The sequence below is a fragment of the Procambarus clarkii genome, chromosome 27 (genome assembly GCF_040958095.1).
Source record: "Procambarus clarkii isolate CNS0578487 chromosome 27, FALCON_Pclarkii_2.0, whole genome shotgun sequence".
Classification (NCBI taxonomy): domain Eukaryota; kingdom Metazoa; phylum Arthropoda; class Malacostraca; order Decapoda; family Cambaridae; genus Procambarus; species Procambarus clarkii.
This window is the reverse complement of record NC_091176.1, coordinates 5610861-5624970: the sequence shown is the minus strand read 5'-3', so window position 1 is coordinate 5624970 and position 14110 is coordinate 5610861. Positions and strand designations below refer to the sequence as shown.

Sequence of the window (14110 nt, the reverse complement as noted above, 5' to 3'; positions counted from 1 at the left end):
AGCATTGTAAATGTATGGCCACGTCTGTGGTAGAAAATAATAAAAAAAAAAAAAAAAAAAAAAACGCTTTGAAACTACTGACAGTCTTGGCCTCCACCACCTTCTCACCTAACTTGTTCCAACCGTCTACCACTCTGTTTGCGAAAGTGAATTTTCTTATATTTCTTCGGCGTGCGTGTGTGTATATGCGTGTGCGTGTGTGTATATGCGTGTTCGTGTGAGTGTGTGCGTGTGTGTGTTAAGGGCAAATCTCTGATAAATCATCCTTACCTTTGGTCATTCATATTAATTCATAACATAACTTTAGCTCTATATACGACATTAAAACATTTTTAAATGCCAGTTTCAAGTTTGAGAAATAATCCTGCTGGAAAGTTTCTGTATGAAGAAAACGAGTGAATCGGATTGGGTGGGGCTGCGCGCGCACATCCTACGTGTACTTAAGAGGTCAACCACGGTTCGCTCCTGTGCCAGGTAAGTTCACTACGGGCACACCATAGCCCGTGTTACTTGGAACTTTTAGTTCAGAGTAGCTAAATCTAAAACAACAAGAAGGTCGCGAGCTCTCTACACAAGCAGCCGCCAACCACATTAAACGCACAGCCCACCTGTCTCCCAGATTTCGCCGTGATGTCCCACACTCACTCCCTCGTAGCGTACGGGACTCTTGCATAGCCCCAGGTGCCACTTGTCATATATACGCTTCATACAGCTCCATTCGGCACCCCTACATTATGAATCGGGTAACTGGTTAATTGCTTACGTTATCCTTCTATATCCCTAGTTACTCTGTTATTCATCGCGGCCTTTGCCTCTAGTTTACTAATAGGAATTGGTTACATAATTTTCCTTTTATCAGTTAACTCAAATACATTCCATTATGTCAGTTAAATGCACTTCAGACTATAGCTACAGTTAACTATAACTTTGTAAACTTCGGTAAGAAATTACTATTCATAAGTTATGATCTGCTTTAACCCTAGCTTATTATAGTTATACTTGTATCTAAGAGGTATTGAAAGACGCAGAACCCCTGGACAACAGAGCCCGAGGGTAGGGGGGGGGGGATTGTGTGAAACCCCGGTTGATCTTCAGTGGCAGCCTCGGGATCCTTGTGGGTGAAGGTGTACCCCAGGTTACAATTATTGTACCATGTCGTGACGCAGTTGACTAGTGTGCATCTTTGAACACCCAGTGCATAGGTTCGAGTCCCTGTCACGGCTCCTGTGCATTTGTTCATTGATATATCACGATAATGTGATTTCTCTGTGTATACTTATATCTACTTACATCCTACCGTGTTATAATAATAATAATAATAGTAATAATAATAATAATAATTTATTTGCAAGTATAATGAGTTGGTGACGTTACATAAGTTAGGTATTTTTACATTCATGCAAAGTCTCTAACACGCATAACGTTTCGGGCAAGTAATTCATCTAACATATCATGTAAGATGCAAAGGTACATTGTAGCAAGGTTTTATATCAACAAATAACTACAACATAAGTTGACAGAGGTAATTACACTGGTAAAGATATATGTCTTAAGTACTAATATTGTGGAAGTGGGTAGTACAAGACACAGTGTGAGTTTGAAGCACAAGGTAGGAAACTATGAGAATGTTATTAAGTACTTTTTTGGTTTTACTTTTGAACAGGGCATTGGTTGGGCAATTTTGTAATTCATCAGGGAGCGAGTTCCAAAGACCGGGCCCTTTTATTTGCATGGAGTGTTTGGACAGATTTAGTCTGACTCTGGGGATATCAAAGAGACATATATTTCTGGTGGTGATCATGGGTTCTATTACATCTATCAAGGAAATGTTTCAGATCAAGATTAGCATTTAGGAACAAGGCTTTTGTGCATGTAGATAGCACATGAGAATGTGTGGAGTGAGTGTATGTTTAGCATGTTAAGGGACTTAACCAGAGGGGCTTTGTGTTGTCTGAAGACAGTTTGTTATAGTTCTGATAGCAGAGTTATGATGGTGTTAAAAATATAAGACCGTATTGCGTAATTGAATTACTCTCAATTGAATTGAGTAACTGCATTACTCATGAATTATTAATTTTAACTAGGATATAGACTGTGACTATAGCTTACTTAACTCCCCCCCCCCCCCCCCGCACCACTTGGGCTGGACGGTAGATCGACGGTCAGGCGTCCTGCAAGTCGACCTGCATGACTGGGCACCATTCCTTCCCCACCCAACCCATCCCAAATCCTTATTCCGTCCCCGTTCCAAGTGCTATATAGTCGTAATGGCATGGTACTTTCCCCTGGAAATTCCCTTCTCTTCCGTACCATAATTATTTATTAGGTTAAATCAGTTATAATAGTAACTACTTATAAATTATACATATAAAGTTTGTTTATAATAATATTTAGTATAAACTACTTAAATTAATTTAAATAAAAAGTCCCATGCATACTCGTAAGTTTCTACATGAGTTTCCTTCAAGGTACAGAAATGTCAATTGCTTAGTGAAATATTTCCGTCACATAAAATAATAATCGCTACCATGTGATATATGTAGCGTTTTGTTGTTATTTTTAATCAAAGTCAGTATTTGAAACCATAATCGAATGAGCATAATTTTGTTTATACATGTTCAACTTCTACTGCTATTTTTTATGATACTAAAGCTTAGTATTAAGTTTTAGTCTTTAATGTTTTTCCTGCCTGAAACGCTTTGCGTAATAGTGGCTTAGGCATTGTATGCACTAGCTCTACCTATAAATCTCCATTTTTGTAAAACCTCTTGTATGTATGTACTTTACCTGAATAAACATTTATTTATTATTTATTATTTACTCTACAATAGCTTACAAAAGGTAACCTACGTACTTGGGCCTGGAGGGTTTGTTGAGCATAAATGGCTGCTTGTGCTGGAGGTGAATGAACTCCTCTATGGGTGACTGCCGCAGGGTGCTAAAAGATAAAATCGGCATTACTGGCGTGTTTATAACCTATTTATTCTAAAGCTTTTATTAACGATTCTAAAATGATTTTGTTTGCATATGTTCAAGTTCAAGTATGTTTATTGAGACAAGAAAGAAATACATCTCAAAGGGATAGAGTAACTTAGGCTATTTCTACCCCTCCCCCCCCCCCCCTCTATTTCAAGTCCCTCAAGGGGCGCACAAATTCAGTAAGTACAAATACACAAATCACAATACAACATTTAACATTGCAGGTTAATATAGTAAGTACAGCATATAAGTGTTACAATCATTGGGGCAAAATTCTTGTAGCTCCTAAGTATACTGTCTATCATACCATTATCACACATCCAAACAATTTGATGTGGCACACTACTTATTTCCTTATTTATATAGTTATCAATAAGTTGACACTCTAAAACATAATATTCTTTCAAGTTCAAGTATGTTTATTGTAACAAGTTAAAAAAAATATATCTCAGAGTAGCTTGGGCTATTTCTACCCCCCCCCCCCCCCTTCCATACTTCAAGTCCCTCAAGGGGCGCACAAATTCAGCGAGTACAAATACAAGAATCCCATTTAACATTTCAGGTTAATATAGTACTCTAAGAGTATAATAGTGTACATCCACCGCACTATATTTTAACCCATTAACGTTCCATGATTATATCCTCACTCTACTTTCATCCATGATTAATAATAAAACTACCTTTGCCCTGTCCGTCACATTTCATGAGATACGAGTTTCTTAAACACACTCTCCCAACACTGTAACATTTTTGCTTTCTCCTCACTTGCACAACAGCTACTAACATCAAAGGTAATATTATTCATATCTATTTTTTTTTTCTGTATACCGTTTTACTTTAACCTTTGTTTCAACATTTGTCACTACAGAAGGTTGAACACCGCTAACACTACTAGAAAGTTCATTTTCCTGACTATCCTCTATCATCAATACGTCATGTTCTTCCTTACTTTCTTCTACGCACGTTTCACTTTTCATTTCACGTCCTGTTTCATTTTCCATTTCACGTCCTGTTTCATTTTCCATTTCACGTCCTGTTTCACTTTCCATTTCACGTCCTGTTTCACCACCATCTTCACCCCGTCTACTCTCCATAGCTAATTTTTCTAATGCCTCAATCCTCTTGTCTAGTTTTTTTTTAGATATTCCAATATTTGAGTACCAACCTCAGAGTTCACTATATTGTCCTGCACCTTGTCTCCACAAGGTTGAATTTTTTCAGCTGCATTTCCTACTTTCCCTAGGCTCGTCTTAATTGTCTCAGTTCCTTTCTCCCACACATTGTTCATAGGCGCTGCCATTGGCTTCCGGCTATTTCCTCTATGTTCCTGCTGGACAATCTTTCCTTCCTTCGAGGATACATCTATCCTACTTGTAGGACCCGTCCTCGAGTCTCTCAGATGAGGCTTCATGCGGCATAGATAGGAACCAGCATAGTGGCTGCCTCGACAATTGCAACAAGATGGGATGATTTTGTTTGCATATGAAGACTGCTTTGATCGTCTCACCAAATTTCTTCAAAATTAATTATTGTAGCAATATTTTGTATATATTAACAAGCTTATAGATACACATCATTCATGCAATCGTGAGAAAAAACCTGGTAACACATCTGGAGAGAAGGGACTTCGTGACAAATCGCCAAAATGGGTTCAGGGAGGGTAAATCTTGCCTTACAGGCTTGATAGAATTCTACGATCAGGTGACAAAGATTAAGCAAGAAAGAGAGGGCTGGGCGGACTGCATTTTCTTGGATTGTCGGAAAGCCTTTGACACAGTACCGCATAAGAGGCTAGTACATAAGCTGGAGAGACAGGCAGGTGTAGCTGGTAAGGTGCTCCAGTGGATAAGGGAGTACCTAAGCAATAGGGAGCAGAGAGTTACGGTGAGGGGTGAGACCTCCAATTGGCGTGAAGTCATCAGTGGAGTCCCACAGGGCTCTGTACTCGGTCCTATCTTGTTTCTGATATATGTAAATGATCTTCCGGAGGGTATCGATTCATTTCTCTCAATGTTTGCGGACGATGCCAAAATTATGAGAAGGATTAAAACAGAAGAGAACTGTTTGAGGCTTCAAGAAGACCTAGATAAGCTGAAGGAATGGTCGAACAAATGGTTGTTAGAGTTTAACCCAACCAAATGTAATGAAATGAAGATAGGTGTAGGGAGCAGGAGGCCAGATACAAGGTATCATCTGGGAGAGAGAGGAAATTCTTCAGGAGTCAGAGAAAGAAAAAGACTTGCGGGTTGATATCATGCCAGACCTGTCTCCTGCAGCACATTATTTATTTATTTATTTATATACAAGAAGGTACATTGGGTTTGTGAGAATACATAGCACAGTACAGTAATTACACTCTTGTAAAGCCACTAGTACGCGCAGCGTTTCGGGCAGGTCCTTAATCTAACAGATAATTTTAAGTAGGTAAATTCTATCAAAATTAATAAAATGATAAGAAATACATTGCAAGAAAAAAATGAAATGAGAGAGATTAGTAAGTATATTAAAGCACATTGGTATATTAAAGCTCTGATTGATTACATTGACAGCTTGATTGGTAATTTAAACAAGATTACTAGACACCATACAGCAGATTGACAGCACATATAAGAAGACAGCAATGATAAAGATGTTCAGATTGGGTACATAAAGATTGGGAGATTGGGTAGCAATAGATACAGTGCAGTTTTAAAGTAAAAGGTAAAAAACTATGAAGATGAAATTAGGTACTTTTTAGTATTGTTTTTGAATGATGCAAAAGTTGGACAGCTTTTCAATTCAATAGGGAGTGAGTTCCATAGACTGGGTCCCTTTATTTGCATAGTGTTTACACAAATTAAGTTTGACTCTGGGGATATCAAAGAGAAATTTATTTCTGGTGAGGTGATAATGGGTCCTATTACATCTGTCCAGGGAGAGTTTCAGAGCAGGATTTGCATTTAAGAACAGGGTTTTGTAAATGTAGTTGACACAAGAGAATTTGTGGAGTGAGATTATGTTTAGCATGTTTAGGGAGTTAAACAAGGGGGCTGAGTGTTGTCTGAAAGCAGAAATTGTTCATATCAAGAGGATAATATCTGCGGCATATGCCAGGCTGGCCAACATACGAACGGCATTCAGAAACTTGTGTAAAGAATCATTCAGAACTTTGTATACCACATATGTCAGGCCAATCCTGGAGTATGCAGCCCCAGCATGGAGTCCATATCTAGTCAAGGATAAGACTAAACTGGAAAAGGTTCAAAGGTTTGCCACCAGACTAGTACCCGACCTGAGAGGTATGAGCTACGAGGAGAGACTACGGAATTAAACCTCACTTCGCTGGAAGACAGAAGAGTTAGGGGGGACATGATCACCACATTCAAGATTCTGAAGGGAATTGATAGGTTAGATAAAGACAGGTTATTTAACACAAGGGGCACACGCACAAGGGGACACAGGTGGAAACTGAGTGCCCAAATGAGCCACAGAGATATTAGAAAGAACCTTTTCAGTGTCAGAGTGGTTGACAAATGGAATGCATTAGGAAGTGATGTGGTGGAGGCTGACTCCATACACAGTTTCAAGTGTAGATATGATAGAGCCCAATAGGCTCAGGAATCTGTACACCTGTTGATTGACGGTTGAGAGGCGGGACCAAAGAGCCAGAGCTCAATCCCCGCAAACACAACTAGGTGAGTACATCAGTGTACGTGCTGCTATCCTAATCGCACTAATCTATCCCTATCTTACATCCGGTATCTATACATGGCGTTCAACCACAGCAAATTACCTCAAGCCTATCATCACTCAGCAAAAAAAAATCTGCGATCAGAATTATAACGGACTCTGTCTTCAGACAACACAAAGCCCTCTGGTTAAGTCCCTTAACATGCTAAACATACACTCACTCCACACATTCTCATGTGCTATCTACATGCACAAAAGCTTGTTCCTAAATGCTAATCTTGATCTGAAACATTTCCTTGATAGATGTAATAGAACCCATGATCACCACCAGAAATATATGTCTCTTTGATATCCCCAGAGTCAGACTAAATCTGTCCAAACACTCCATGCAAATAAAAGGGCCCGGTCTTTGGAACTCGCTCCCTGATGAATTACAAAATTGCCCAACCAATGCCCTGTTCAAAAGTAAAACCAAAAAAGTACTTAATAACATTCTCATAGTTTCCTACCTTGTGCTTCAAACTCACACTGTGTCTTGTACTACCCACTTCCACAATATTAGTACTTAAGACATATATCTTTACCAGTGTAATTACCTCTGTCAACTTATGTTGTAGTTATTTGTTGATATAAAACCTTGCTACAATGTACCTTTGCATCTTACCTGATATGTTAGATGAATTACTTGCCCGAAACGTTATGCGTGTTAGAGACTTTGCATGAATGTAAAAATACCTAACTTATGGTTCAGTCCCTGAGCCCATTATGTTCCTCTGTAACCCTTTCCACTTCCGCCCACAAGATGGGTATGGAGTGTATAATAAATGAACTAAACTAAACTTATGTAACCTCACCAACCCATTGTACCTTCTTGCAAATAAATTATTATTATTATGAGGAGTAAGACCTACAGAGTTTAATTCAAAGGTTATTTATGTTTACCTAATATGCCTATCTCGCAGAATGATTTGTTAAATTGCATGGAATGTGACTAAAGTGTAATGGTAGTAATCACTATTTCAATTTCTTTCTTTATTATGCACCCCATACCCATCCCATGCGTGGTGGTGTAAAGGATTACAGAGGCACATATCGGTTCAGGAACTGAACCCTCTAGTTCGTTCAGCTAAGCAAATAACAATCTTTTGACGCTAGTTGCAAAATTATCAATGTTATATATACATGTACACATATTCATGCATACATGTATATATACATACGTATACATGGCGCCTTAATCCACTTGACCATCACGGCCGTCAAAAGGAAGTGATAGCCGAGGCTATTTGAGCCACTTCCCCGACGGCAACTCGGATGGTAATCTTGGGCATAGCATTTCACCAAATCACCTCATTCTTTGGGGCACACGTGGGGAACACAAATGCAAACAAGAATGTCTTGTTTGCATTTGTGTTCCTCACGTGTGCCCCAAAGAATGAGGTGATTTGGTGAAATGCTATGCCCAAGATTACCATCCGGGTTGCCGTCGGGGAAGTGGCTCAAATAGCCTCGGCTATCACTTCCTTTTGACGGCCGTGATGGTCAAGTGGATTAAGGCGCCCTGTAGTTACCAGTTGCGTTGCTCCTAGGAGTATGGGTTCGAGTCACTTCTGGGGTGTGAGTTTTCATTCGCATATAGTCCTGGGGACCATTCAGGCTTGTTTGCATACGTATACATATACATTCATCATATGTGTAAAGTGCCTTGTATTGTGACTTGTGAGCTTCTTCTTGAATCACTTGTGACACAAAAGATTATTGATGTGTGTATTTGTGTGGGTGATTAAATATGTAGTAATCACTAGTAATCAATTCATTCATAAAATATTCACATACAGTATAAGTGCACATCAAGCCACATTCAAGACATTAACCTTCAGTGGGTTACACAATATCAATATCTCGGAGTGTGGATAGATTTTAAAACGACATTCAACAAACAAATTCAATATCTAAAGGAGAAAGCAAAATCACGACTGAATATAACGAGAGCAATCCCAGGGCACCGTCTAGGAGCGGGACACAAAGTGATAAGACAGGCTTGGATACCCATGTGCATGGGAAATAGGCTTACAGGTTCCGGAAGATGAGAGGAAATGTCAACACTGTGGAGAAATGCCCGACAGACCACTGGAACATTATCTAACACAGTGCACAGTTACAAACCCGTTAAGATTTCAACTTAGATTCAACAGAGCAGAAGAAGTTGTTAAACACATATGGCAAAATCTTACTGAAGCGACCATACGAGTTAATAAATACTCATACTCTGCCTAAGTAAAACAGAAACAAGCAACACTTAGTGGGCCAGTCAGAGGCTTGGGGCCCGCGCAGGAATATCCCTGCAAAAAAAAAAAAATAAACTAATACGCGAAACGCTTTCGGGAAAACTTAGATTAAGTTAAACAAAATTATAGCTATTATCGGGTAAACAATACTAAACAAGAAGGAATTAGTTCAAGTTCAAGTATGTTTATTGAGACAAGAAAAAAATACATCTCAAAGGGATAGAGTAGCTTAGGCTATTTCTACCCCTTCCCATACTTCAAGTCCCTCAAGGGGCGCACAAATTCAGTGAGTACAAATACAAGATTCCCATGTAACATATCAGGTTAATATAGTACTATCTAAGAGTATAATAGTGTACATCCACCGCACTAGATTTTAACCCATTAACGCTCCAAGATAATATTCTCACTCTACTTTCATCCATGATTTAATAAAACTACCTTTGCCCTGTCTGTCACATTCCATGAGATACGAGATTTTCTCAGACAGACTCTCCCAACACTGTAACATTTCTGCTTTCTCCTCATTTGCACAACAGCTACTAGCATCAAAGGTGATCTTATTCATATCTAATTTCTTTCTTATTTCTCTATACCGTTTTACTTTAACCTTTGTTTCGACATTTGTCACTACAGAAGGTTGAACGCTAACACTACTAGAAAGTTCATTTTCCTGACTATCCTCTATCATCAATACGTCATGTTCTTCCTTACTTTCTTCAACGCACATTTCACGTCCTGTTTCACTTTCCACTTCACGTCCTATTTCACTTTCCATTTCACGTCCTGTTTGACTTTCCATTTCACGTCCTGTTTCACTTTCCATTTCACGTCCTGTTTCACTTTCCATTTCACGTCCTGTTTGGCTTTCCATTTCACGTCCTGTTTGGCTTTCCATTTCACGTCCTGTTTCACTTTCCATTTCACGTCCTGTTTCACTTTCCATTTCACGTCCTGTTTCACTTTCCACTTCACGTCCTGTTTCACCACCATCTTCACCCCGTCTACCCCCCATAGTTAATTTTTCTAATGCCTCAATCCTCTTTTCTAGTTTTTTTAGATATTCCAATATTTGAGTACCAACCTCAGAGTTCACTATATTGACCTGAACCTTGTTTCCACAAGGTTTAATTTTTTCAGCTGCATTTCCTACTTTCCCTAGGCTCGCCTTAATTGTCTCTGTTCCTTTCTCCCACACATTGTTCATAGGCGCTGTCATTGGCTTCCAACTGTTTCCTCCATGTTCCTGCTGCACAATCTTTCCTTCCTTCGAGGATACATCTATCCTGCTTGTAGCACCCGTCCTCGAGTCTCTCAGATGAGGCTTCATGCGACATAGATAGGAACCAGCATTGTGGCTTCATCGACAATTGCAACAAGATGGGACGATTTTTTCACCGTTTTTAATCTTGACTCTACACTCTCGAGAGTCGTGTTTCTTACCACAGTACCGACACCTGGAGTCAAACTGGCATTTCCAAGCCATATGTCCCCAACGAGAACACTTCATGCATAATATGGGCTCCTCAATGTATTTTACAACTTTCCTGTAGCCTAGTCCTTGCACAAAAATTCTTTCTGGAGCCTCACCCTTTACCAAGGCAACAACCTGGCTTTGTTTTTCACCACGAACACTGTTCCTCTTTGCCCAAACAACACTATCATTGTTGAGCAATAGATAATCAGGATCCAAATAAGTTGGATACTTAAACACTATGACCTTGGTGTACATCATACCTTTTTCCGGAGTAACCATCACAATATTCTCAAACCCATCCTTCGTTAGGTGTTCCACGGCCTCCTCTGTCCCAACTGTTATATAGGGCCGGTGAAGACCCTCCTTGAATAGTGGTTCATATTCAAAAAACTCCTTAGCCAAACGAACCGTCCACTCCAGCTTTTGATGGAAATTCAGTTGACATGCTGTAGGGAACAACAGCCTCTTCCTTCCATTAGTCTGCATCTCCCGCGTCCTGCTGAGCATGTCTTCATTTTTTGGTCTCTTTGTTATTTCCTCCTCACTGTCTTTGAATATTTCTCCGTTTATATCTGTTTACTACTGCTTGATACGGCCTAGTATCATCCTGTCTGCCATCCCCACTGTCACACTCTCCAGGCCCAGTACAGGATCTTCCATCACATGCACGAAGTTCAAGAAGTTTAGCAAAAGATAAAGAATATAAACTTCGGGTGATCTATAACATTTTGTATATCCTTAAGTAAATTAAAGTTACAAACCACCATGTCATTTGTTCTCAAATCACAGACAATTGAACATTTACTAATATAATGTTGAATTATATGTTCTAGCTCTTTTCCAGTTTACTGATGCTAGATCAACACGTTTCAGATTCGATACATACCACACCGTTAAATTCTTGTAGTTTCTTTTTTTTTATTAACAAACTTAGGTACACACAACAATTATAATGTGCTGCTACCCTATTCTATATATGAGGGTTTACAAAGTACAGATCAAGCGTTAGCTACGAGTTCATCTAATATTCCCATCTCACAGGATGGGAGATATTAGTCACGCATGAAATCAGAAAACATGAGATGCCTGTCTAATCTACTACAGCCTGTACTAAACTTTAAGTAGAGCACGAGAATATCTTCCAATATTCGTGAGTGTACGAAAGTTACAAAACTTAAAGTATTTCGTGTCATTTGCTCTGGAATAAAATAAAAGGAGAGTGTGTCCTATGGCTCGACTTATTCCCATATAGCGTACAAATGCTCGCAGTTTGCTGGAGACTCATTACCTGCAGACACTTAACTGTATCATTATCCCAGCCTAATTCTGGCAATAACAGTGTCATAAAGTCTTGGGGAAGTTTTGTGCTGACCGTACGTATAGATTGATTTCTTGTAGTGTTATATCAAGCGCATTTTGGCGGGAAATTTAAAATGTCGTAACTCCATATTTTTATTTTAATTCAGTCTTCTTTACGTTCATAAAATGTTCATACTTTTTTAATAATACATTATAAGCGACTCTGCATACAATGTGCGATGTCGTCTTGTATATACCAAAATAAAGTTTACTCTACATTTTTATAATTGTGGGTTAAAATCAAGATTATGACAAGTTCAGAAAGAAACTCATAATCTTAAAGGAGAAACTCACAATCTTATAAGAAAGAAACTCATACACTTACATCAAAGTTGAATAGATTCTTCCTGGCTGTTAAAACATGGTAAACAAATTATTTAAACATTTACTGAAGTAATCGTATTCAAAAATAATAGTTTTGTTATTTAAAGCGTCTACTTTCAGTTATTTTGACATTTTTTCAGTCATTCTGAAACTGGGGCACCCTGCTTTTAAATGAACAATTAATAAACACTAGGCGTAAAATGTAAAAAAAAAAAAAATCATTAGGCCGTAGCCTTCAAACATTGATACCAACAAGACTGTGACCATTGTGTGGCAGATCACACGACTGTAGAGTTAAGACTTGTTGCAAATGTGTTGACACACAAGCCATGTGTAATCAGTGTCCACAGTTTCCATGCTTTACACTAATACAAATGTACTTACTTTGCTGTAAGTTAACCTTCCGTAATCAAGTGTACTCAGGTTCATATTTCCTGTTTCGGTTACGTGAGGAACTAAGTACTGTTTTGATGTGAAGTAAATGATCATTATTATTATAGCTGGAGGCCACTCAACTTTGTTAACGTGGCGTATATGTGTATACATTACTACATGTGTAAAGTGACTGCTGTAGCTACTATGGGTCACTTGAGGTAAAGCCCTAGCCTATAGCACCAGTTTCAACTTCAAACACAATGCTTATTAGTACTTAATTAAGTCATTAACACATCTGAGTCACGAAAATGCGTTCGCAGACTAATTACAGACATTTTTAATGCATACGAAAGTGCAAAACAAAAACTGATGCAGAAAAATATTCACCTTAGTAAGCAATAGTTTGTACCCAACATATAATTGGAAGACCTGTTGCTCAATTAGGGTTACGGCACTTTATGCTTGTCTAATACAAGAAGCTGACAAAACTTGGACTCGTGTTGGATTAAGCTGTCAACATTAAGCGGAAATGAAGGCACAAATGAGGAGGGGGGAAGTCGACTGACAACAAACCTCGTGCTTTGAAAAGTCAACAATAACCCAGATAAACTCACCCATGTACTTAGGCTACGTGACACTCCAGCAATGTGTATATCCTGCGTATCTCACCTTGTATGAGAGAGCTTGCCCATGGTCGAGGAGCTGAGAGCAGCAGCAGCAGCAGCAGCAGACGTCACCTTACCTCGCCGCCTCCCAACACTGACCTCCCGCCGCCTACTTCACCACCCTCGCCGCCCGCACGTCCTCTCAAAACTCTATACTCTCTCATGAACAAATTTGTCCGCTTTTTTGGTAGATAATTGTGACTAATTACTAATTACAGATTAATTATGCCACTCTATATGACACATCCATATAGAATGTTCATTTACATGAACACTCTATATTCTCATTTTCTCTCCCACCGGCAGCTTTATACACACGTACGTGCATATATATACCCTGTATGTATGTATGTATATATATATATATATATATATATATATATATATATATATATATATATATATATATATATATATATATATATATATATATATATATATATATATATATATGTCGTACCTAGTAGCCAGAACTCACTTCTCAGCCTACTATTCAAGGCCCGATTTGCCTAATAAGCCAAGTTTTCCTGAATTAATATATTTACTATAATTTTTTTCTTATGAAATGATAAAGCTACCCTTTTCACTATGTATGAGGTCAATTTTTTTTTATTGGAGTTAAAATTAACGTAGATATATGACCGAACCTAACCAACCCTACCTAACCTAACCTAACCTATATATATAGGTAAGGTTAGGTTAGGTAGCCAAAAAAAGCTAGGTTAGGTTAGGTTAGGTAGGTTAGGTTGACGAAAAAACATTAATTCATGAAAACTTGGCTTATTAGGCAAATCGGGCCTTGCATAGTAGGCTGAGAAGTGAGTTCTGGCTACTAGGTACGACATATATATATATATATATATATATATATATATATATATATATATATATATATATATATGTCGTACCTAGTAGCCAGAACGCACTTCTCAGCCTACTATGCAAGGCCCGATTTGCCTAATAAGCCAAGTTTT

General features: G+C 38.6%; 1 protein-coding gene across 2 annotated transcripts in view; it reads right to left on the bottom strand.

Annotated features, from left to right (window-relative positions):
* Positions 1-13263, bottom strand: part of LOC123762840 (uncharacterized) — a 36927-nt gene extending 23664 nt beyond the window's left edge. The window contains exons 1-2 of one of the 2 annotated variants that reach the window (XM_045749604.2): positions 13141-13263; positions 2855-2938 (exon numbers count right to left, since the gene is read on the bottom strand). In XM_045749604.2, the coding sequence (XP_045605560.2) occupies positions 2855-2938; positions 13141-13163 (107 nt within the window). In that variant the 5' untranslated portion in view covers positions 13164-13263. Of the gene's footprint in view, positions 1-2854; positions 2939-13085 lie in introns of both variants that reach the window. The other variant, XM_069332292.1, reaches the window with a different exon arrangement.
* Positions 13264-14110: the final 847 nt, after the last annotated feature.